The sequence below is a fragment of the Ictidomys tridecemlineatus genome, chromosome 2 (genome assembly GCF_052094955.1).
Source record: "Ictidomys tridecemlineatus isolate mIctTri1 chromosome 2, mIctTri1.hap1, whole genome shotgun sequence".
Classification (NCBI taxonomy): Eukaryota; Metazoa; Chordata; class Mammalia; order Rodentia; family Sciuridae; genus Ictidomys; species Ictidomys tridecemlineatus.
The window spans coordinates 168,605,009-168,632,517 of NC_135478.1; the positions used below are offsets into that span (position 1 = coordinate 168,605,009).

The 27,509-nt window shown below is 32.4% G+C and overlaps 1 protein-coding gene across 4 annotated transcripts in view; it reads left to right on the forward strand.

Moving 5' to 3' along the window:
• The window catches only part of Pclo (piccolo presynaptic cytomatrix protein), a 402,900-nt gene that overhangs the window by 226,893 nt on the left and 148,498 nt on the right, over positions 1–27,509 (forward strand). For all 4 annotated transcript variants that reach the window (XR_013435134.1, XM_021735866.3, XM_078040136.1 and 1 more), the window contains exons 7-8: positions 18,206–20,393; positions 25,384–25,520. Coding sequence is in view for 3 of the 4 variants with exons in the window: in XM_021735866.3 (XP_021591541.2) it covers positions 18,206–20,393; positions 25,384–25,520 (2,325 nt within the window). In the remaining variant the exon portion in view is untranslated. The remainder of the gene's footprint in view (positions 1–18,205; positions 20,394–25,383; positions 25,521–27,509) is intronic.

Below are 27,509 nucleotides of genomic sequence, written 5' to 3' on the forward strand. Positions count from 1 at the left end.
TTTTGGAGGAAATGACAGACTATTCCATAGCACTTAAACTATTTTTTAGTCCCACTAGCAATGTATGAGAGTTATAATTTCTTCACATGCTTCCCAATACCTATTTTCATTTTTAAAAAATGATTATTATATAGAAGAAGCATCAATGGAGTAGATGAAGGGGACTAAAGGGGAGGAAGAAGGATGGAATAAGGGAAGAACAGTGGAATGAATCTTATCTAACTTTCCTGTTTACATATATGAATATACCACAGTGAATCTTGCTATTATATATATCCACAAGGCACTAATTTAAAAAAATAGCAGAAAGATCATTAGAGAGAAGGAACATGGGGAGGAAGGAGGGGAGAAAAAAGGAAGTACTTCAGACTGAATTATTGCAAATTATATTCCATGCATTTCTAGTTATATCAAAATGAATTCTAATGTTATATATAAATAAAAAGAATCAATAAAAAGAATAGTTAGTAAATGTTATTTTAAAACTTCGTATAGCCAACCTAGTGGTTGTAAATTTATATCAAATTGTGGTTTTGAGTTTCCTTTCCCTAATGACTAATGATGTTGTGCATCTTTTCATATATTTCTGGTCAATTTTGTTATTTATTTGGAGAAACGATTGCCTAAATTAGGTTACTTACTTAATTAGAATAGTTTGTTATATCATATTTTAATGTTATTTAATATGCAAAGACAAGTAATAGTTAACTTCTAAAAAATGTCAATAATCTGGCCAGTGCAGTGACCATAATGATTTCAAAGAGGCACTAGGCCAAACTTCACAAATATTGACCTCACAAAGTAATGTTCTATTTATTTCTCTAAGTAACCAAGATCTGCCTTCCATGCACACACGTAAAGCAAACTATTAAACTTTACATATATCTGAGAGGATTATAATTTTTAAATTTATGAGGAAGAATTCACTCATTTAGAAAGAATAATCCCCCCCCCCAAAAAATCAAGGCAGACCATTTGACCCTAACCTTATTTTGAGAAAGGGCCTCAAAATTTGGACTTCTGGTGTCATCTTCAAATACAAGTCATTGTGCTCCTGTGTATTTTTGAAAGCATAATTCTTCAATGTCAGCATTTTATTAAGTTTTATGATCTTATTGGTAGCAGTTCTTCATTTCTTGTATAGGAACCAAACAGATACAGTCTTGGCCTTTCCTACATGAGCCAAGAAGTCCTCCATGTAGCAATGCCAGTAAGGCAAGGCTCCGAGGGCTGGAGTCTGTCCAGGAAATGGGAAGTCAAGTAAATGACAAATCCTGAAAAACACATTTTGCCCTCAGCAAGCTGTTTTCTCAAATTGCCTATTTTTTCTAAAAGTAGCTACTCTGAGGAATACTTGAAATAATTTTCACAGAAATTTCTAATCTTCTATAAAATTGAAAACCTCAGGATAATTTCAAAAAATGGAAGTGGTGAGGCTTTAATTAAAATCTTAAAGTACAATGAAGAAAAGAAAGTGTTCCTTTGGTACTTAATTAACGTCCTATTGAATTTTCCTTATTCTTGGAAGGTTCAAGGACTGGTCCAATCTTACCTGGTAAGAACGGTCAGAGAGAAGGGAAATTGAAGTAGTAACCCAGAGAGAGCCCTGTTGACTCCACAGTGAGTTATGTCTGCATTTGGAGTCAAGGTTTTATGATAAAAAATAACCCAAATAGGCAAGGTAAAACAAAACAGCCAGGAGTCAACACCTGTAACAGCCTCCTTAGGGAGAATTGTCAGACTAGATGGGCTATCTGTGAAAAGAATATGAGACTAAATTAATAGCAAGGTAAACAGGCATTTAATCAGAAGTCTAGTAAAAGGTCTCTGAGCATATTGGTTATTTGTTTTTGCATGGAAAAAATGCCTCAAAGCCTATTTGTACAAGTAAACATAAAGGAAAGCACCAAAAACCCAGTGGTGTTAGTTTTCTCTTCAAGAATACCTTTGCATTGATGGTAGAATGCAGCATGCTTGCTCTACACATGACTTGTCACGTGACTTCACTTCTGGGTAATAAACTGATATTATACCATCTAAAGTCCTGCCAGGTCCTGAGTAACTCCTACATCTGTGACAATAATGACCCAACACCTAATTTTCTATCCAATCACCTTCTTAACGTCCATCTCTATTGACTGTCAGTCTCCTCCATGTTGTCCGTCCCCTCCCACAATTGTTTTCTCCCCTGAAGCTACTTGAAAATAATTTAACTTAGAATAATATATATATATATATATATATATATATATATATATATATATATAACCCTAAGATGTAAATTTTTTTCTCAGATCTTGTTTACTTAGGTATCTTTTCACATTTATCCATATTCTAACCATTGGAATGTTTACTTCATCTCTGTTTATTGATCCCCTCTTCTCTATTGCCTTAATAATCCAAGTTCCACCACCTCACCAATCTCCTTGCCATTAATCTGTCTCACAACTCTTGAAAAAAAAAACATAACCCTGTATGAATCCGAATATCTGCCTCTTCTTTATGTGTATATGGCTTATTGAGCACTTTCAGAGGAAGGCTCACAGGAAGGGATATTGAAAAATTTTAGAGTCATTTATCTCAATAATACACTCCCACTGCCAAACTCTCCTAAAAGGTTTAAGTATTCAGTTTCCTTTCTCATTTTCTATTCTGCTCAATTCCCTGCCTTAATCACAGTGGATAAATGTGCTTCCCACATTACAGTGATGATACAAGTCCCCTCAACTTTTAGTTACCAAATATATGAGCATCTTATATGCCCCCATGAGTCTGTCCTGGCACATATAGTTTGCATGCAGTCATAAAATCTATTTTATGTTTTATACAGTTGCCACATGGCTGTCCATCTATCCTATATCCTGGTGTTCATGTTTTGGTGGAATCCATTCCTACTGAGTATGGGCTGAACTTAATGACTTGCTTCTATTTAATAGCATATTGAAAGAATTGTGGGATGTCTCTTCCATGATAAGATTATGAGACTATTGCTCCCATATTGCTTGTATTCATTCTCTCTGGCTCTTACTTTGATGAAGCAAATAACTTTTCTACAGAGGAGCACATGGACAATAACAAGGGGGGCCATCAGTAAGCTGAAGCCCCAGTCCAACAGCCCTCCAGCAACTGAATCCTGCCAAAAATCACATGAATGAGTCTGGGAGAGGCCTTCCTCAGTCACACTGAGAAGTTACCACAGCATTGTATAGCAGCTTAATTGCAATCTAGTGGCAAACCCTAAGCAAAGATCACAACAAAGCCATGGCTGGATTGCTAACCCTCAGAAAATATAAAATAGGCAATATTGTTATTTTTAGCCACTAAATTTTGGAGTGAATTATTATACCGCAATACATAACTAATAATCTACCATTTTAAATACTGTTTAGAACATGAGTCTAGATATGGTTCAATTCAAGTCTCTTCATTTTCTTAATTCATGTCCTGTCATATACCAGCAGTGTGCGCTTTAGGAAGTTGCTTACTTTGCTATCCTTGAATTTCCTCATTTATAAGCAAGGATATAAATTGTATCTACCTTATAAGCTTCCTGTAGGTTGAAATAAGTTAACACAAGCAAAGCAGTAAGAATAAAACCCAAAATCTTGAGTCTTCTAGTTCTAACTCCTGCTATTACCACTCTGTTTTCTTTTCTTTTTTATTTGTTCTTTTTAGTTATTATACATGACAGTAGATTGTAATTTGACATATCATATGTACAAGGAGTAGTACCCCATTCTTGTGGTTGTACATGATGTGGAGTTATACTAATTGTGTATTCATATGTGAACATAGGAATGTCCAATTCATTCTACTGTCTTTACCATTCCCATTCCCCCTTCCCTTCCCCCCACTCCCCTGTCCAATCTGGTGAACCCGAACCCACACCTCACTCTCGCCTATTGTGATTTAGCATCCATATCAGAGAAAAGATTTGGCCATTGTTTTTTTGGATTGGCTTTTTTCACTTAGTGTGATAGTCTCCAGTTCCATTTATTTACCAGAAAATGCCATAATTTCATTCTTCTTTAATAGCTGAGTAATACCACTCTGTTTTCAAAGGTGTAACTTCTTTTTCTCACTCATGGGCCATTAAAATAGTTCTTAACATGTTAACTACTTTTATCTTTGTTCCTGTTCTATTCATTCTACATTTCACCCAAATGCTTTTTACATGGCAGTGCTACTAATACTATCATTCCTCCTCAATATTTTTACGTGGAAATATCCTTTTAATTTACACATTATCAATATGACCAACAGGAACCTGCCCATCATTTATACACATCATACACCATTCTCCCCCTTGCACTAAAGTTTCAACTGCATTTAGTCTATTGAGTATCCTACATGCTCACCTGAGTCTGTTCCTGTATACATGCAAAAGCCCTTTGCTATCTAGAATTTTTTAACATTTAACACAATTTGTTATTAATACCTTATGATTTTATATCTGTATTTTCCTCTCATGAGACAGGGGTCATATGACTCTTAATCACTACTCTTTCCCTCAGATCACAAACATGTGTGGTTCACACAGAAGTGAGTGCTGAGTAAATATTAATAGAATGAATAATATCCTAAACTAAAGCAAAGACTTAGCTTCAGAGGTATTGATGGAAAGAAAAGTGTAGGTAACTACTAGGAATAATTTTTGGCTAAAAGCCTTTAAATTCTACAATAGAGATATACATAATAGTAGTTTTGATATGTATTATCAATAAAAATGCAAACCTTAGCTCACACAATATTATATGTTGTCTGTGAATAATAGACATGTATATAGCAAAAATATAAAAAATATATTTAATACATAAATATATGCAAATATAAAAAATAATATGAAAAGGAGTAAGAAAATAATAATTTTAAAACCCTAGCACTTTAAAAGATAAAATGCAATCTCCCAATCTCTACATCCAATAATTTTGTGTAAAATTCACTAGGCATTGTGGGTCTTAGGGCATATGTGAATCCATCATTATTGCCTTTATCCATGGTCTGCTGCAGGAAATCCCTCCCCTGTTTATCTTGTGATTTTCCCCTAAGCATTTGCAATTACCCCATGTGTCTCCTCAAATGATTTGTATGATCAATTCTACTTGAGAGAAAGATTTTCTTCTTCTATACTAAGTACCATATATAAGATTTTATTATATTAAATTTTACTTCCTGTTGAAATGTCTGTGTTTTTTAAGTTCCAAAATCTGTGTGAAGGCAGAAATGATAAAGGTATTCATCTTTATGTCACAGTGGACTAGCACAAAACAAAATAGTAAATGGAGATTTTGTGAAAACTCATTGGATGGATGGACAGAGGGACACTCAGTTAGAAACCTTCAGTCCCCAATGTTTAAAGTATACAGTTGATATTAGGCTCCTCAACAATGACTCCAGCTCATTTCACAAAATAATAGTTATTTATTTGAACATATCTTCTAGAAGTTTAGGAAATACACATTACGTTTAGAGAATAGGACTGTTAGTTTAAATTGTCAGAGGAATGTAAATATGAAGAAAATTGAAACAAAAATTTATATTGATTATTAATTTAGTTTACCATCTTCTAGTTACATTTGTTTCTTCCAAACCATAAAGTACAGCACTGATTTTATGTATCAAATATGGTCACACTGTATTAACACATGCTCATTATTTATCATATGCTAATGTATAAATTTGCATTGTATATTATTTTGAATTTTTATTTGTATTTCAGTCACATTGTACTTAAACTTGAGCATTAACTTTAGATTAAGTCCCAGCTCTGCCACTATTTGGTGATGCAAGCCTGATGAAGCTACATAGTATCTCTAGAGCTGTAAATATCTGAAATAGAATTAATAACAGTTCCTCTCTAAAAAGTTATGTTAGAGATTTAATAAGATATTATTTATGAAGCTCTTAATGATACTCAATGCATAGCAAGCTTTTGTATAGTTTTAAATATTGATCTTTAGTTATTACTGTTGAAACGATGTATTATCTCTGATTAGATGATATCTTTATAAAAAGACTGTTTTCTCCTCCCTCTTGTCTAATTTCAAACACTTTCACTCCTGTGCTCTTGACCCTCAGATTATATCTAATTTATTCCTTAAATAATACTTTTTCTCAGAAGACTCACCCCAAACCTCAGCCTTATCTCTAGTTATCAAAGCATGAAGAGTCAGTTCATCCTATCATTTATTCTTTAATCTAGTGAAATTATTCTGTATAGACTGCCTTTCTTATTATCACCAATAACTTTCTAACTGATAAATCAAAAGATGTGTCTAATGCTGCCTCTTTGTGATTCCTGTATGTTAGGTGGCATGAATAAGCAATTACATCTTGATTCTACCACATGTGCTTCTGGTTGATCCATTTCAAAATTAGCTCACTTTGTTCTTATACCCATGTCTAAAAATTCCTGTTTGTGCCAGTTAATTTCATTATATTGTTTACAACTGTTCTAATTTTTTTTATCTCAGCAGTCTCTTAACTGATTTATATACTTTTTCTTAGTATTTCATAAAGTTGGAATAGTCATGCTGTTACATAAGTAAATAAAAGATTACAAATTAACTTAAATCACTGACAAAAATATGGTAAATTTTATCTGATACATTAGGCATGTGTTCCCATTTAGCAGTGAATGAAATTAGCAAAGATATTATTATTTTGCTTAAACGTCTACTTAGAATAAATATAACAAACATATTGAGTATCTAGTTAGTTCTAATCACAATACCATGTAACACTGATTAAAAGAAAAATTATAAATCTTTATATATTATTCATAATGCTATTCTGTGTCAAGTGAAGTACATGCCTGTGATTCCAGGCACTTGAGCAGGAGGAGCACATGTTCAAGACCAACCAATGCAACATAGTGAGAGCCTATCTAAAAAAAAATGCCAACTCAAAGCAAAAATTTTGTTACTTAAAAGAATATGGTTAACATAGCTTTCCTTTACCCACTCTCAAAGTAATAATAGTAACTGAAATTAACTAGCCTTGCATATGAGTACTGTTTTCACAAACAAATTTTAACTTAATGGGAATCAAATTCTATTTACAAGTTTTTAAGTGTTGAAAGCATGTCTTGGAGTTTAGTTATAAATTTTATCTTCATTTTTGAAACTAACTCTGCATATCCTAATTACAGATATGGTGTATTTTTCAGTTATTCATTGGTATCACAAAATAACTGAGAGAGTCTCTTTTATAAAGAAAAAAATGGTTTACTTGGCTCACAATTTTGGAGATTTGAGGTCATGGCACTCAGCTCAAGTCTGGTTAGGACTTCATAGTGATGGTATCACAATGAGAGGAACATGTGCAGGAGGAAGCAATCCCATGGCCAGACAGGAAGCCAGAGTCTATAGTCCCTTCTAAGGGTATGTCCCAGAGTGACCTAAGGACTATTCACTAGACTTCACCTCTTAAAGATTCCACATGACATATACACTGTCAAATTGAGATCAAGCCCTCATGAACTCTTGGGGTAAAAATCTCATACTAACCACAATATAGACTATTCACTTGAATACATATATAATTCTTCAACTGAATGTTGAAAAAAATTGTAAAAGAGAATACAAATATAAATACATAGTGAAGAAATACCAGTTAGTATGGAAAAGGAGTACAGTAAAGAACAAGTAGTTGGCACTGCAAGAAAATTTGCTAACATGAGATTTAAAACATTCTAATGAAAAATAAAAAAGATGGATAGGTGAGTGTTTGACATACCACTGAAATTCTGGCAGAGCAGTTTGGTTGACATATAATTATCAGTAGAGAAATTCGGAGAAACGTAAAGAAAGGGTTGGCATGCTAATAATTAGTCTCAGAGATGGGTTAGAGTAAAGAGACTTCCTGGAAAGGTTTTTTCATTATCCAATTATGAAATAATAATATATTAGATATACAGACTCTAAAAGCATTCTTAGAAACATAGAAAAAAAGATACTTAGACACTCTAAAAAAAAACAAGCTCATCTTATCAACATATAGTGATGATTAATAGATTGATAAAAAGAATAGTGCTTATTTAATGAACAATAAAGTATCAGCCAAGAATTTTATGTATGATAACTACTTCCCACATACCATTATGCTGTAAATATTAAAAATGATTGGTGAAAACACAGTATATAATCAGGTCCCATGTTTTTATGGTCCTGGGGCTGTCATTTGATGAAAATGAGTTTCAGGAAGAATCCATCTTCCAATAAAGCATTCTAAGTAAAGTAATAATCTGAGTAGGCTTGGTATGGACTATGGTTATTTTTGTTGAGATCCATAGATCTATCTATATATTTTTATATTTCTGTTGAGATATACATGTATAGAGGTATCTATAGATCTATCTGTATATATCTCAACAGAAATATAGATATATGTGTGTATATAAGTATGTATGTATGTATGTACATGAAAGCAGGTGAGAGGAAAAATAGCAAAAAAAAAAAAAGAAAGAAAACCTATGGCTATCATACTGAGCTATATCAAAGGAGCATATGAACAGAATATATATTATTTTATTCATTGTGTCAAAGCCAGCTATTGGGGAGGAAGAGAGGGAAGGAAGGAAAGAAATGGAAGGGAGAAATACATAGACACATATATAAACATTTTTTAGAAGTCTACCTTTAAAAAAAACAAAACTCTTAGACGGTTTTCTTAAATACTTTATACTGATTTTAGAAAAGGGAAGAAATTAATCTCTTTGGGACTCTTCAGAAAATACAAGGCAATAAATTCCACACAGACTGGCATGTCTAATGCTCTGTCCAGTGAGGTAGAAACTAGTTTTCTGCTTGACTGCTCAGCCCAAGAGCAATGACTTTCAGCAAGAAAACAAAACAAATTGGGACAAGAGGTGCATTAAGGAAAAGCTTAAAGACGTCTGATGAAACTTTGAGTGCCATTTTCACAATATTTATTGAAGAACATTTTTGTCTAGACGGTTAGACTTTGATAAATAATTTGTGCATGACATATAAATATGTTTTATGACTTTATTTTTATTCTCTTATTAATAGGGTCCTGTAAATTAGTTTCTCCCAGTTTTGTTGCCACTGGAATTTTACAATTAGAGAAAACTACTTTTTCTAACAATTTCAATTACATTTACAAATGGTAAATGTTCTCTGCTGGCAGTGCATATTCAAGAATGTTTGATGATATAAGCGTCTGTACTTTTTCCATAATTCACAAGTATTCTCATAGTGATAATTCTGCTTATCTAGTATTTGCTGCATGGAAATCATTGCTCACCTGTTCCACAGTTCTGTAATTGGAGAGATTTGATGGCTGTTTTATGTAATGAGACACTGCATTCTATTGCAATGCCTAATGGATTTCCAGTAATTTATCAGTACTTAGACTATTTTTCTATGAATGTTATCATTTAGAACTTCCTTCACATTAAACATGTATGTTTCAGCTCTGTGGGGTTTGATGTGGAGGATAGAGGAATGCTGAAAAATAATGGCTTATTCTGGGAACACATTACTGATGTTGTAGAGCAGAGATATATTTCCATATCTAACTGCTGCTTTGTGTCAAAATTGAAAATTTCTGTTGTTGAGGGACAGGTGGGGACTCTGTGTATTAATATTTTCGTTGATATTTCAGAGTGAAAATCTGCTTAATAGTCAGTTTGGGAGGAAGAATGTGCCTCGTCATATTCCCCCACCTTGACTTCCCAGTGTTAAAGGAATGTGATGATATATGTTTACATATTTTACAAAGCTACCTTATTTAGAAGGGGATGAACCCTACATATTTCCTCTCCCTTCCTAATGCTGAAGAATCATAGCTCTTTGTAGATTTTCTTTATATCCTAAAAAGAATGAATAGCCACGAACAGAACTGAAGAAGATAAAGTCAGAGAGGAGGTTAGTATGTATAAGTGTTGTTCTTCTTATCAAGGTTTAAAAGTGTATTTATTCTCTTATTAAAATAGAGTTTCTAGATGAGGAGAGTTCAAATGAGATTGAACCTATGACCCTGAAAGTTATTTCTGTTTTAAATTTCTATGTGTTTTCTTGCACAATTAAATGGCAGAGGCCGTTTCTTACTCATCATTACATTCTCAGTCTTTAGTATGGTGACATGAATAACATGTGAATGTTTCTTGCTCATTATAAATGTTTCCAACTATTTTTTAATCTTCTGTGGGCTTCCATATAGATTAATTTTCTTGGTTCTAATTCTTACTTTCCTAAATTTTTATTAAGATGACAAGTGCTTCTTGATTTTAAAATTAAGCGTAGTTCTTCAACTGATCTCCCTGATAATTCTGGTACTTAATTTCTCAAATGAACTATCTTCTTTTCTTAAGGTTTTAATCTTTTAAAAATTACATCATTGATCCTTCTTTTTAAATAAATCCTAGAGTAAGAGACAACTTTAATTAAGTGCTAGCATTTACAAAATTTTTCATTTAATTTGACAATTCCTTACATTGTAAGCTTTTTGTAGCTATTGCAGTTCTAGAAATTTTCTCATGACTTTTATTTTCTGTTTCTATTACAAAATACCTGAGTGTGAGTAAGATATAAAGAAAAATAAGTTGTTTTGGAGGTTAAAGTTTACAGTCATGCAGCTCTATCAGTGTCATTTTGGCTCATATGGTGGTCATGGATTGTCTTTCTTTATAATAACCCATTCTCAGGAAAGCTAACCGGAAATGAAGATTGATTTAGGGTCATGAAACATTTAAAACACGGCAAAAATAATCCGGTACTATTTATCTTTATTAATTCACTCAGATCATTATCATAAATTAGAATGTATCTTTTTCTTTTATCCTTTTTCCCACCCAATTATTCATCAAGGCACCATTGAAGTTACAGTTCCTCTGAGAAGTCTGTTTTCCCATAGACTAAGATACTATCATACAAATAGTAGCATTCTCCTCATCAATAAATATATTAATGATAATATCAATAATCTCCTCCTGACAGCATTGTCTAGTATATTCCTTACATCCATGATTCTTAACGCAGGACTATTTTGCTTCCCAGGAGATAATTTGGAATACATGGTGCCATTTTTTGATTGATACAGTATGCTATTAGTATTTAGCAGGTACAAAGCAGAGATGCAGCTAAATATCCTACAATGTACAGAACAGCCCCCAACAGCATAGAATCATCTGGTACAAAATATCATTAGTATCAAGTGAAAGAAACCTTGACTGATTCCATATATTGGTGACCCATGAGTAACCGTGATCTGTATGCTGGTACCTGACACACTGTATTACTACTTTTCATTCTTATGGACAAAACCATATTGGTGACTGTCCTGGGAAAGCATTAACTATTCTGCAGAGACATTTCTCGATTATATCTACTGCTTCTGTGTTATCTGCACAGACTGCCACATTACCACTGAAGGAAATTAAATTGGGCTGTCACAGTTTTCTCTTTGACAAACCACACAGATTGTTGCCTAGTACAGTGCATTGTAAGTGGTTACTTTTATGGCTTGCCCTGGTATGCTATTGGAGTCAATTTGACCAGTATGTAATAAACAGGGATGACTTTCCACCTGGAAAAGAAGAAAATGGGTGAACTGAGATTTTAACATAGCTATAGCTTTAAAAGATTTGTTTTGTATTTTCATATACATTTCATTTACTCTTCCATTTTCCTCTCTGCTAGTGCACTGAGCATTCTCTGGATCTGTTACCCTATCACTGATATTGATGCATCATCCTCTCCAAATAAAACCAGATCATTCTTGGTATTTCTCTGAAAATTTATATTTAATATTATTCCCTCCACTTTAAAAATATTTTACTGTTTAAGTCCCATCCATTCCAAAAGGCCAAGACTTCTGTTAGGTCTATTATGTCTTGTCCTTTTCCAAGCTGTAGATAAACCCATCTTATCTGGGTCCCATTGAAACTCTGTTTATATACTCCTCTAAGTCACCTGGAACTTCACATAGATGACCTTTAAAGAGGTTACATTTTCTCTAGAAAATTATATCTTTATATGTAACATCTCCTTATGAATAAATATATGTGAAATTACACTTTGAGAATGAATCCCCATCTCCATTATCTAAAAGTAAAGAGCCTTCATCCAAACTTCCTTCTTAACTGAAAGAACAGACTTAAAAATATAAGATATGTCATGATTTTCATGATGAGCCTTTATTCCAATTGGATGGTATGGTTTTCTTTATTTATAAAATGAAAAATACATTCCCAAAACTCTTTAAGGGCAAAATAGTTTAGAAGCATGTCTCTGATATTGATACCAGCATTTATTTAGCAAAATACTGAAGTAGTTTTTTTTTTAATTTTTAACTGGCACAAAAACATAAAAATTATATATGTTAATATACATGTAATGTCTCCATATGTATTAATGGGGTACCATGAAATGGTTTCATACTTGTTCAAATCAGGCTTACCATCCATCTTGAAGTGATTCCTTTATACATCAGTTGCCTAAAGGAACATTGGGGAGTGTTTGAGTTCTTAACAGCACTATGGATAAAACCCAGGGGAGAGATGAGCTTCAACCCTGAGGCTCCCGAACTACATCCCTGCTCCCCACCTTTTTTTTTTTTTTTTTTTTTTACTGAAACAAGGTCAGTTGCTGAGGCAGCTAAGGCTGCCCTTGAATTTGAGATCCTCCTGCCTCAGCCTCACAAACCACCAGGTCCAACTAGAACAATGCATTTTAACATTATTCTTAGTAACTATTTAAATAAATGAATAAATTGAATTTTTCTATATTGTATGAAATTGGATAATTTTGTTTGGAATCTGTGACTTTAAACTATAACTCTTGTGTATTTTAACATTCAAGTTTTTGAAACAGCATAAATATCCCTTTTTCTCATCCTTAGATTGAGCTTAGATTATCTTGACAATAAGACAATTCATTATATTTGCGTGTACATATATTTTTTAAAAAACTTCTTTATGGTAATGTATCCATATATGCCTTACTAATTTTTATTATTTTCCTGATACATTAGGACAAGCAAAACTTTCTTTCCTTTGCCATATAAGTTGAATGGTTTAAATGGATTCCTCAGAGAAAAATTGTTTAAAATAATTTTGGACAGCAGAACTTAAACTGAAAGTTATTTGCTTGTTATCCCAATTACATCCTTGTATTGTAATCTAGTATTAGCTATTCTTCTAGTCCTCCCATCAAACTCAATTCTCTTATTAGAATTTTCTTTCCTTTTGTCTGTTATTTACATAGCTATTTTAAATATTACATCCAGCATTTTTATTACAATATATATTTTTTTCAAGTCAAGGGTAAAACCTGTATCTGAAAACAACTTTACTACTAAGCTTGTCAACAAGGAAAAATCTTATTAAACACCAAGGTTTTCTAGACCCTTATCCTCTAATTATGACTTCTAGCTACATCATCTGTAATCATGATAAACTTAATTTTATACAACTCTTGATGTTCTAAGAAAATTGTGTCATTTTGTTTTTATTCCCTGTTTTGGAGTCCTGAATGCTGCTGTTTTATATTATATTGAACTAGTTAGAATTATTAGAATTAAGTAGTAGTTTATAAGATTTATCATCTTGAAAGTCAGTTCGTTTTAAATCATAAGTTGGTGAGAAATTACTTGAAATTCTTTATAATATTTTTCTGTTCTTAAGTGATACTGATCAACCTAAGTACACACATAACCATGCACATTTAAACTTAAATCTGTAATTATTGAATGGTTCTACAGTTTGTATTCACTAATACAAATGTGTCCAGCAATGAGCTGTGACCAAAGAGGATCTTAATTATCTGCATAGCTGAAAGCATCCTAGGAACAATAGATAGGGAAATGGGGCATTGTAGAGGAAAGTACTCTTAAGGAGGAGAGGTAAGAGTTAAGCAATGATGATGAAGGAAGCCAGGAAACTTAACAAAGAACTGAAGTTTGTCTGCAGGACTCTTCTCCTCTTTCCACATCCTCCTTCATCGCTTCATTTTCTTCTTTCTCTCAACTAGTCTGTATCACTGATTGACCAACCAATGACTTTTTGGTAAGCACCCACCTCCGCTAGGAAAACTTTCTTTAGAACAATGAATTCTGACTGTGCAGCCCCCAAATTTGGTTTCTTTGGCCTCAACAATGTTTTGAAGCCATTTTAAATACATGCCCAAGCTTATAAATGAATTTCAGACATTCTCTGAACAACACAGAAGATCTCACAATACTGGGTCTTCATTTCTTCATGATAGTAATCTGCTAGAGACAACCTTGACAGATGGGACTTAATCTCTCAGCTCAACACATCACCTCTATTTTTCTCTAATCTCATTTTAAGCTTCTCACCTTCTGGACCTATAGGTTTTGGGTTTATGGTTTCTGCTATAGTCAAAATAGTCCTCCATTTTCATCCCCAGTATACCTTTCCTGTTATGATCTATTTCATATTCTAATGTTTTATCAATGCTAGCAATTTAAATGTAACCACAGACATTATTATCGTAGTCCAAAGATCTCAATAATGGTGAAAAATTTAAGTTTTTAATTTAAATTTTGAATTCCTATTTGGACCTGGAAATCAGTTTTTTTCAAATTACATACTACAGGTAATTATGTATTGTACCTATATGCAAGGTAGGCTATTACCTCTCTGGCTTAGGAAATTAGAAGGTGAGCAAATGAGCAATTACTGTTCTATTTTTATGTTCTTACATTCATGTCTATAGAACATAGCTCTAAGTCCTGCACCAAAGATGCAAAGCCAATCCACAGAAGAAAAATGATTTAAACAAAATGTTCATTTGGTATCCTCCTCACTTTGTTGCATTTTTGTTAGGCATCAAAACCTTTAGTAATGAACCCTTCTAGTCCCTTATACTCAGAATGTGACCCAATCCTTTATCCTAATGCAAGATTCTAGATATTTGAGCTTTTGTGGGAATGTACCAGAATGATAAGAAACAGTTTTTATCTATACAGACTCCTATTTTTGAAATGTCCATGCAATTTTTAAGATACCCTGTATATTCATATGTGCTAATAGATAACAGACTAGTATTAGTTATCATTTTTATGCTAGTGCCTAGCACATGGTAGCCAGCAATCTCTTTTTTTTTTTTCTGGAGTGGATGCATGTACATGATTGAAAAATATCTTGATTTGCAAAGTGGATAAATTTGACATGTACACTACTTTTTTTGGAATTCTACAACTAAGAAATCAAGTATTTGATTTATTTTGCTTTGCTTTGCTTTTCAACTTATGAAAATAATTTTCGTCATTCCTCATGGTCAATACATGTTTGAGAATATATTTATTTTGAATAATGAATGGTAAGATTTTCACTATAACAAGGTTTGCACATGATCTAGGAGTCTCCTAATAGGACACTATACTATAGAGGATCCCTCTATAGGAGAAAACTTCTTTGAGGGATTAAAATATTTTCAGTAATATTCTTGCTTATTCTTTGTTTCTTATTTTCATGATTCAAATCCATGGCTCCCAAAACATTAATGAACACTAGTCATGGTTCAGTAAATATTTTCAATCTGGAAAGATAATTAGAAGTTCCAAACACCTGGAATGTTTCTTTAACCTGGGAATTCTTTAAAAAAAATAGATTTGACTAAGCCTGATCTTCAAATGAAAACATAAACAGCAAAACAAAGTTACATTAGGAAAAAATTGTGTGCAGGTATGAACCATAAATTTATGTTAATTCATATTTATTCTCATTAAGAATTATTCAATATAATAAGTAGTCATTTTTATGGTTTCTTGCAGTTCTATTTAGTGAATTCTGAAATGTTGAGAACCTTTAAAAATAGTCACAAGTCAATAGTCACAATTCTTTCATTTCTTCATTCAACAAATATTTGTATCCATTAAATGAGCACCTACAATACTTTTTAAAATAATATTTAAAAATTTAGTTAACTACCTAGAAATTTCATTTCATTATCACTATTTCTCCATTTTCTTGCAGTAATATCTGTTTTGTGTATCTTTTAATCATTCTACCAGAATCATTTAGTTTTGTATTTACCAGTGTACTTTTTTTATTTTCCCTATTTCTATTTTTTTTACTTTGGTTTTGACACATAACATAATTGTACATATTTTTGGGGTGCAGTGTGATGTTTTGATACATGTACATTGTTGTAATAATCACATCAGGGTATTTAGTATATCCATCTCCTTTGGTAGGAAGGAGAGTTCTTATTTTGGAATGTTTCTATATTCAGTGCTATAACACTTCCATGGTAACAAAACTAAACACCCCCTTATCAAGCCATTTCATAGTCATTAGCATGTAGTACAGGAGAAAATTCTAAATTTTAAAATTTCTATAACTAATCTCCCACATGCAAATTAAGGAAAAACAAACAATGCATATTTTTCACCCTATTATTGAACTCCGTTGTACTGAAAAGATTATTGTGGAAAAACTTTCAAAATTATGAAACATTTATCTATGTTGCATTTTGGAAAATTATTAATGAAAAAAAATAATTATAAGATCCCTATTCTCAGTTTATTGTTAATTATGACCAGTTGATAGTCAAAGATATGATATGTATATTCTTATAAGTCAATATTTTTAAGGGATTTGGAACGTGACTTAATCAATACCTAATAGTTTTCTGCAGAGATAAGATTTTTAAAGAAAACAGTATTTAATGGGTGCCTACAGTATTATACAATTTTCTCATTCAGTCCTCAAAACAACTTTATGATTTGATTGTGTATATTATTTAACAGGAAATGAACTGAGGTTGAGGGAGAAAAAGTAACATGCTAGATAGCCCCTCTGGACATATGCTTTATGCATTTTTCTTCAGATTTCTCTGTGAGGAAGAAAAGGCTACAATTTTAAAATCATCGTAACCTGTCTCAGAGACTGACAGCCTTTATTCTTTTCCATTCAAATATCTTAAATTTCAGAAACACACATATCACTTTCAGATAATGTTTCATATTATGGCTGTTGACTGAGGAACCAACTAGTGTAGATACATGAGCAGAAAAAAATGACACCAGAAAGCAGATGAAAGCCATGGAGGAAATGAATTTAGAAGTGATAAAAGGCAACAAAAGCCTAGGGTCTAGGACAATTGCGGTCTAATTAATTTTCAAGTTCAAAATTCATAGCCTGATGTATTTTCTATTATTTTTCTACTATCAGTATTGTGGTGACTGAGGAGATGGAGAAGAATTCATGTCTTTGAATTTTAATAGAAAGAAAGTAAAAGACAGCTTCTCATAAAGAACAGGCAGCTGGCAGGCAGAAGGCCTGACTAAATCTGCTATGGAATACTTGGGTACTTTGAGAACATCAGTTTAGAAACTCTCATATCTTATGATAGCCAAAAATTATATGATTCTCAACACCTGTGCTTCTTAGTAGGCAAGGATAAGGCAAATTAACTAAAAAAAATTAAAATACTTGACAACTCACCAACTGTGTATTTTATCTTATTGATTTCAAAAATAGTCCCAGTGAATTTTTCTTTTAGTCACTTCTTTTTGCTTCATGAAGATATTGCTAAGGCATTTAGAAGGAGAAAAAAAAAATACATAAGAATACTAAAGTGTAAAGAAAATGTGGGACCTAAATAATTAAAATATTGAAAGGGGTAATTGGAAATTAATTCAAATCATTCTTTTTTTGGGGGGGAGGCATTAGAGAATTTGAGGATTTAATTTCAAAATATTATAGAATTAGAAAAGGAATGACAGCCACTCCAGTGGGAAAAGGAGGGAATGGCAAGATAGGTATAATAGGAAACTTAATATCATAAACAAACATCTTCAGCCAGTGAAACTTGTATTTTAGATGGCTAACACAGATAGTCTGGTAGCAGATTCATTAGGTAATCGGTGTGGGTTTAGAAGAAAATGAGTTTTTTAAGATTTCTCCCAAGAATCAAACTAAGTAGAAGCTTACATAAGCAATGAGTTTGGTGCTGATTTCAAAGTTCTCTCTCATGTTACTGGTGGTGTTATAACAATAAGTAACCAATTTTCCAGGAAAAAAAAATGTTTTCCAGTTAACCGTATTTGTGACCAATACTTGAAATTACATATGAAATTTTTATTTTATTATGCTCTCATAGCTAAAAAATATACATGAAAACATTTTATTTAAATGTAAATTGTGAAGTTTGTTTGGTGTTTGCTTTTGTCATTGATAATAAAGTACTATATTTTGTTTGCTTGATTATAGACAAAAGGTTCTCAAACCATGACACCCTCTGGTACCCAGAAGAAAGTTAAGAGAACTCTGCCAAATCCACCTCCTGAGGAAGCTTCGACAGGAACTCCATCGACCTTCAGCACAATGGGCACTGTGTCCAGGAGAAGGATTTGCAGAACCAACACCATGGCTCGAGCCAAGATTCTCCAGGACATAGACAGAGAGCTTGATCTTGTAGAAAGGGAATCTGCAAAGCTCAGAAAGAAACAAGCAGAATTGGATGAAGAAGAAAAGGAGATTGATGCCAAATTGCGATATCTGGAAATGGGAATTAACAGAAGAAAAGAGGCTTTATTAAAGGAGAGGGAAAAGAGGGAACGAGCATACCTCCAGGGGGTAGCTGAGGATCGTGATTACATGTCTGATAGTGAAGTCAGCAGCACCAGGCCAACCCGAATTGAAAGTCAGCATGGCATTGAGCGACCAAGAACTGCCCCCCAAACTGAGTTCAGCCAGTTCATACCACCACAGACACAAACAGATTCTCAGCTGGTCCCTCCAACGAGTCCTTACACACAATACCAGTATTCTTCCCCTGCTCTTCCTACCCAAGCACCCACCCCATACACCCAACAATCCCATTTTCAGCAACAAACTCTGTACCATCAGCAAGTTTCACCTTATCAAACTCAACCGACTTTCCAAGCTGTGGCAACAATGTCTTTTACACCCCAAGCTCAACCTACACCAACCCCACAACCATCTTACCAGTTACCATCACAGATGATGGTGATACAACCGAAGCCACGGCAAACCACATTGTATTTAGAGCCCAAGATAACTTCAAACTATGAAGTGATTCGCAATCAACCCCTGATGATAGCACCTGTTTCTACTGACAATACATATGCTGTTTCCCATCTTGGTAGTAAGTACAATAGCTTAGACTTGAGAATAGGTTTGGAGGAACGAAGTAGCATGGCAAGCAGTCCAATATCAAGCATATCTGCAGATTCTTTCTATGCAGATATTGACCATCATACTTCACGAAATTATGTCCTAATTGATGACATTGGAGAAATAAGCAAAGGAACAGCAGCATTAAGCAGTGCATTTAGCCTTCATGAAAAGGATCTGTCAAAAACAGATCGTCTCCTTAGAACCACTGAGGCACGTAGGTCTCAAGAAGTGACCGATTTCCTAGCACCTTTACAGAGTTCCTCCAGATTACATAGTTATGTGAAGGCAGAGGAAGATCCAATGGAGGATCCTTATGAGTTAAAGCTTCTGAAACATCAGATTAAGCAAGAATTCCGCAGAGGAACAGAGAGCTTAGATCACCTTGCTGGTCTTTCACATTATTACCATGCTGATACCAGCTATAGACATTTTCCAAAATCCGAAAAGTATAGCATCAGTAGACTCACACTTGAAAAACAAGCAGCCAAACAATTGCCAGCAGCCATACTTTATCAAAAGCAGTCAAAGCATAAGAAATCACTAATAGACCCTAAAATGTCCAAATTTTCACCCATCCAAGAAAGTAGAGACCTTGAACCTGACTATTCAAGCTATATGACTTCTAGTACTTCTTCTATTGGTGGTATTTCTTCTAGAGCAAGGCTTCTTCAAGATGACATCACTTTTGGCCTCAGAAAAAATATTACAGACCAACAAAAATTTATGGGATCATCACTTGGCTCAGGATTGGGCACATTAGGAAATACCATACGGTCAGCTCTACAGGATGAAGCAGATAAGCCATACAGCAGCGGCAGCAGGTCCAGACCTTCCTCCAGACCTTCATCTGTCTATGGGCTTGATTTATCAATTAAAAGGGATTCTTCCAGCTCGTCACTGAGACTGAAAGCTCAAGAAGCTGAAGCTCTAGATGTTTCCTTTAGTCATGCATCATCCTCTGCCAGAACTAAGCCTACCAGTTTGCCAATTAGCCAGAGTAGAGGAAGGATACCTATTGTGGCCCAGAATTCTGAAGAAGAAAGTCCATTAAGTCCAGTTGGACAACCCATGGGAATGGCTAGAGCTGCAGCTGGACCCCTGCCACCAATATCTGCAGACACCAGGGACCAGTTTGGATCAAGTCACTCATTGCCTGAGGTTCAGCAACACATGAGAGAAGAATCACGAACTCGGGGCTATGACCGTGACATAGCATTCATCATGGACGACTTCCAACATGCCATGTCAGACAGTGAAGGTAAATTGGGCCTCAGACTACCCTGTTACTATCAAAACTCAAACTCTCATTTTTCTGCATGTTTAATTTTCCTTCTCCAAGGATGTATTCTACCTTTCTTGGTGTGTGTTATGCATGTTTACTTCAATTTTATTTCTTGTACATGGAAAATTTATCTTGTGTATAGATTTTGTGGCATGCTTTTATTTTTAATTTATTCTTTTATTCTGTTTCTTGATTGCTTAATTTGTTTTGTGTCTGCTTTTCTAAAACCATTATCAAATAATTCTGTTAATAAAATATGGTCATCCTTTAAATACACAGCTGGAAAGTTTTTCATTTTGTCAAATACATTTTTAAGTTTTTTGATCAATTTCTTTCAGTTTATGACATTATTAAGGGTTAGAGCCATTTAGCACTATTTTGCTAGACTCTGTAATAGAGAATTATTTAATCATTTTTATGACATGATTGTTTACCAATTTAGAGAATGTGCTCTTTTTAAGAAGTTTTCAATCAGCCTCTGATGTCAGTATAATGTAATTCTCACTAAATGAATGATTTCCTTTTTATCTCTCTCATGGATAGTATTACTGACAGATTTGCACATTTTGCACTACATGCTAGAAAGCTTAGCACTAAATACATATTGAAAATAAATAAACTTACCAGTATCTATGAAGCATTTTTTAGATTTCAAATTGAAAAATTTGTAAACTGCTTGTCAGATGTTAGCTATTTGGAGTTCAGTCCTTCCTGTTTCACACATTGGCTTTACTTTTGGTTATCATTTTATATTTTCAGCCCTAAATTGTTTCAGTAGTTTTTCATATTGAACAACTGCTTTAAGACAAGCACATACTTAAATAAAAACTAGTTTAAAATGGGTTTTTATTTACTTAATTGTACAGAAGCATGAGGATTTTAGAAAATTATCTACTGCAATTCTTGTTTTAGACATGAAGGAAAAGTACAGGGGTGTGAAGAGCCTTGCCCCTTCCAAGAGATCAACTCTTAGTTGACTCTTAGGTTTACATAAGAATGTAGCTTCTGTCAACCAAAAGTATTATTGCTTCATTTTTTTGGAAACGCCAAAGACTAACCTAACTTGTAAATCTCTCTTTTCAAGGCTTTTTCCTGAGGACTTGCAAAGAAAATGTTTTTTATGAAAAGGAATTTCATTCTATTTCCATATCTAGACACGACCATGATTTATTTTATTTATCTATCTATCTGGGTACCAGGATTAAACCCAGGGACACTTACTTAATCACTGAGCCTCATTCTCACAACTTTTTTATATTTGATTTTGAAAGAGGGTCTCGCCAAGTTGCTTAGGGCCTCACTAAATTCCTAAGGCTTAAACAGGATTATGATTTTAAAAACTAAGTTCTACAGTTCTTATAGGACTTATCACTGGATTGAAGGCAGACAAAATGCTTTTGTTTGTAAAATTCCAGTAGTCCAGTCACCTTCTGCTGTTTTTTTCTCCAGGATGTTGAGTTGACCATTGTTATTGATAGTCATTTAAATAAAATGCTCCATTTGTGTATGTTTTAAAATTTAGCCAGTTGTTTGATTGAATCTATGTATCTTAGCAATAACTGTGATATTAGTAGAAACAATCTTTAATTTTTTTCACTTTTTTCAAATACACATTTATTTCTCACTAATGTTTTCCAATCATGGGGCAGGATATAAAAGTATTTATGGGTATCACAGTATGTGGCATTTATTTATATACAGCCATGCAAAAATGAGCATTTATTTCTCATTTATATATATTTGATGTATGCTCAGTCATCGAAGGATGAAAAAAAGTGATTTGATAAAGTAGATGATCACATATTATGCAGCCTATATTATTCTGCAGTGTCTAAAAAGAATACCAAAGAAGAAAGTAATTTAAATGACATTTAAAAACTAAAATGCATTTAAAAATTAGGCAGTCAAAAAATTCATAAAGATTATGTTAATACAATATTAAAAGATAACTATAACAAATTGAATTATGTATGCAACATTTGAATCATAGTATATAAAAGATGTGCCGTGCTTGAACTGTCACTGTGGCTCAGTGGTAGAGCATGTGCCTTGCCCATGTGAGTTACTGGGTTCAATCCTCAGTACCACATAAAAATAATAAATAAATAAAGATCTTTAAAAAATATGTAAAATCTACATATTTGTTTTTGTCACATGAATATTTTGCTTTTCTCTGGTGAGCAACGATCTAGTTTTATTTTGAAATTTTGAAATCTTGGATTTCTTGGGTATTTAAGGAAAAAATAAAAATTATTTTTCCTAGTCACGCAATTCCTGAAATGTATGAACTCAAAATATTAGGCATTTTTAAACAACCTTTTATCAAGTATAATCCTATGTCTGTTTCTGAATATTACTAACATATATTTAAACAGTATAACATACAACAGGTTGTTTAGCATTATGTTGACAAAACAAATTTACTGCTTTCAAATTGTGTTACATGTTTTCTTTGAATTTAATTAAGCTCTGTTATAAACTATGTTTTTCAGATGTATTCTGTAAGACTCTAGTTCTTTGAAATATTTCACATGATATAAAAAATCTAACTACACATAATTTATTTTACTTGATATTATGGTCATTGGCTTGACGCTAAGTTAGAAACAATCAAATCATATTCCTCTCTGCTACCACAGATCTTTTGTTGAAAACATACTTTACTTTGTCCCATGTTCACCCCAAATATCAATGTGTATAGTTTTTTTTAATATTTGATATCAATGAGAATTAAATTATTCATGGAACTATTCTTATGGCCAATACTGGACCCTAAACTTGCTTATTTGTATTTTACACATAAGAATTCAGGAAAATATTATCAAGTTTTTTAAAAGACTATAAATTTCCAGAAAATTTTTAAAAATTAATTTGGAACATGATACTATTTTTATAAAAGTTATTTTGTAAATATGACTCTACCATGACATGTCAGACAATTGTAATTAAAAGCAATTGACATTTATGTACAACTAAGTATAAATGATGAACATAGAATCTAATACAAAATTCAATTTATTCAGTTACATATGGATTACTATATATATATAACAAAAAATCAAAGTATGCAGTCAATATTGAAAATGAAATGGCAATCACAAAATTATAGATTGAAGTGAAATCATATATTATTTAAGATATTTACTTATTGAAAACAATATGTATTATTTTATTTTCACGAGAAATCTATAATAAAAGCACATCAGATAAAAATAGAATCAGTGTGGTTGAGGATAATCCAGTGTTTTCAAAGACTGATTATTAAAGGTTTGTGTTTTATTTACTTTTCAAATGTTTCTTATACTAAATATCCTTTTATAAATTTAGTCCTTTGGTTTCAAATCAAAACTGTGGTATACCGTAATAACTGAGTAGATTGTGAAGAATAATCTTTTGTATCTAGTAATGAAACTCAGGGATAAATTTTTATTTTAAAATCTGTCATATTCAGAATATTTAGCTTCTTTCTGTAGTTGATGACTAATTATCTATTCTTTGTTCCACAAATATCAATTGAATATTATGCCATGAATGAGGAATATTTTCAGTGTTAAGGAAAAATTTTTAAAAAACCAAAGAAGATCTGAACCTTGCCTTCAAGCAGCTTATACTCTAATAGGTGAGATCAGTTAAATACATACGCAACCTCAAGCAAGGTATGTACTGTTGTATTTCCTAAAATCCAAGGCTGACTGAACCACTGCACATCATATTTCAGTCCATGTTTACTTGGAAAATGCTGTGGTTAAGTAGCAGCTCTGGATAGGATCACAGGAATTTTGAGGTGTGTATTGGTACATACATTGGAAATGGCCTGAGAAGGATCTTAGGAGCAAGTTTTAGAAAGAATATTCTCAGGAATGTAGTCAGAAAAAAGAATCTATAATGAGAGAGGTAAACTCAATAGTGTGCTTCATAGAAGCTGCTGTTTTAAGAAAGTATAGGTTAACAGTATCATCCACAAATACTTCAGGATGAACATTTGAGAAGAATTACTCCATTTACTGTTTAGGAAGCAACAGTGTATTTCCCAAAAGACTATGAATAGGGACACTTTTTAGAAAGAATGTAACTAGTCCATGATAGGACAGATTCTATATATTGGGTATATAGTCACTTTATAAAAGCCGTAAGAAACCTTGGAAGTACCAGTGGCATGAGATGAAAATTATAAGTAACAGTTGTGTATTTTAAGTATGTTTGCATTTTCAAAAAAGTATTTTATGTTGTAAAGTTTTGTCACAGTATAAATTTTAAAAGTCAGTTAGTTAATTCTTGATCTAATTTTGGAATCAGTGCTTTTTTCAGAGAGTAGTATTTTATTTGTATTTAAAATTTCTAGTAGATACATTTTTAATATTAAGCTGCCAATTGCTTGTGGCACACATGTTCCTTGCAATAACATTTGGGATCTTCTTAGAAATAAATGTTTTTGGTTATTTGTGAATGTCATAGAAATGTCATATTAAAAAAAAAAACACCAATTTTAAAACCAGAAGCTTTATATTGCTATTGGGTTTATATAAATGTGGGAGAACAACAGAAATTTTGACATTCAAGGCAAACATTTGCTTTTGATTTTTAATGGTGCATGATGGGTTGTAAGGAGAGGTGAAGAAGTGGGCACTGAAGGACTGAGGTTAAATAAAATGTTCATTTGTATATTCCATCACTATCTAAATTCCATTTTGTTCTGATTTAAAATTTGATTTTGTTTTATTTTGTTCTGAGATGTTGAAAATCCATGTGCATCATTTTTTCTATGTTATTTTCTGGTATAAATTTTAACATAATTTTATCTTTGGTGTAATATTGAAAGTAGTTTTTCTGATCCCATTGGGCGTTGTGTTTGAAATGCATGTATGATTAACAAGCCTAGTGCATGTTAGTACTGCAGAGCAGCTGCCGCCCTCTATCATCTTTTTAGTTGTGGTTGCAATGTATGATGTTTCCTTGGTCTCCAAAGCCTATCACTTGCGACGTGAGGAAACGGATTGGTTTGATAAACCCAGGGAGTCTCGTTTGGAAAATGGACATGGTCTAGACCGAAAATTGCCAGAAAGATTGGTCCACTCTAGACCTCTCAGTCAACATCAAGAGCAAGTAAGTGCTATATTTAGTAATCTCTTTCATATTTACCACCAACAAAAAATGACTCAATTCTACCCTAGAGTAGTCTCAAAATTATCCTAAATGTTTTTCAATCAAGTTCACAGTTTTTTTTTCAGTAGCTTAAGTGTGTGTCCCACTTCATCAGCTCTTACTCATTGACATTGGATCATAGCTATTTAAATGAAGATTTCTCCAAAAGATAATCATTAAATTTGTATAAGACATACACCACTGGTATGCAAGGAGAATAGTGGACCTCCTAAAGAGCTCATAAGAATTATACTTTTCTTATCTTTTTATTTTTACAATTTCCCTGTTTGTTACATTTCAACTCTTATGAACAAAATCTAGATAGGAACTTAATGTTCTAATGTGTTTTAAAATCTGAAATTTACTTCCTTAATCTGCAATTACTTAAATAATAAATACAACAGTTGAAAATAAAACTCTTAAATATCTTTCATTGTAAGAATTGCTATTTAATAGCATACTCATTATATCCTAACTGTCTAATTTGTTTCTCTAAATGTTAACATTTTACACAAACCTAGGTCAAACCAATGAAAACACAAGTACTTTAAGAAAATTATAATAAGTTCAGCTGTGTAAACTGAAGAACTAAAACATAAACTTTTATACATTTAACACCCAACCCTACTATTCCCACAATATTCAGAACAGTGTTCTCCACTAATTTTCCATCTAACATTATTTGAGAATACATTTAAGAAATATGTGTTCACCCTCAAAAATTTCTGAAATTTTATTCTAATGTAAATGGATGAAACATGGTATCTCTAATGACATTTTTACTTATAATTTTCTATTATTAACATACATGAATTGATACATTAGATTCCGGAGTATATGTATATTATATATTATATTTATGGAGGATATTATAATGTATATTATAATTTTAAATAACAAAACTTTTAGAATAATATAATGACAGAATTAAGAGAACTGAGAATATTGAGATGTATTTAATAAATTTCTTGTTATGATTGATAAAGCATAAAATGTTTCTCATTAGGTGAATATAATAGACTAATGAGTATTTTCTTGCTGTTACCAATAGTTTACCTTTTTCACATTTTTACTTTGATATACATTTTACAAACTAAAAAAAAGAAAAAAATATATGCATAGTCATGTAAACTGCAAATATATAAAGTTATAAATAGTTATAGATTTAACATTCACACAACCCCACACAGACCAAGAAATGGAACACTGCCCATCCCCCAATCCCTGGGTGCCTCTTCTGGATCATTACCTCACTCAATAACAAATATGCCTCACTCAAATAACAAATATGTTGATTTTGGAGGGCAAAATTTCTCTGTATTTCTTTATAATTTTTTAATAAATAGATACCAAACAGAAGATAACATATGCTTAACTACATAGCAGTCCAAAGTTTATAATATAAAGCACAAAATTCACACTTTTTATATGGTAATATTTATCCTCAAGTACTGTCTCTATTGCATCATAACTATATTTTCATCTGGAGAATAGCAAAATAATATTTTCATTTTATTCACTTCTATGCATCTCTAGTCATAAAAAGGTAATAATGAGCTCTTGGAACCAATAAAGTCAGATGCTTTTATTTGAAAACATAAGCATAACAAGAATTTGTGTTCATTAAGAGCTGTGGAGGCAAAAAGAATTTTAAAAACTAAGTAATGCAAGCAGTAGCTTATCTGCTTTCAAAGTATTTTAAATAAAACATACATTAGAGGTATAGAAGAATCGTTCTGAAGATGTTTATTAGTTATATTCACTACAAAAGTAATCAAATCCGCAAACTTGTATTTGTTACCTTTTAATATGTATTTTTCAGTTTGTTACCTTTCAATATGTATTTTTGTTTAACCTCTGCTATATTAAATATGTCTTCAACTCTGGCTTTGTGAACTGAATATATCACATAACCTCTTTTATTTTTAAAATTTTTCTTAGTTACTTACT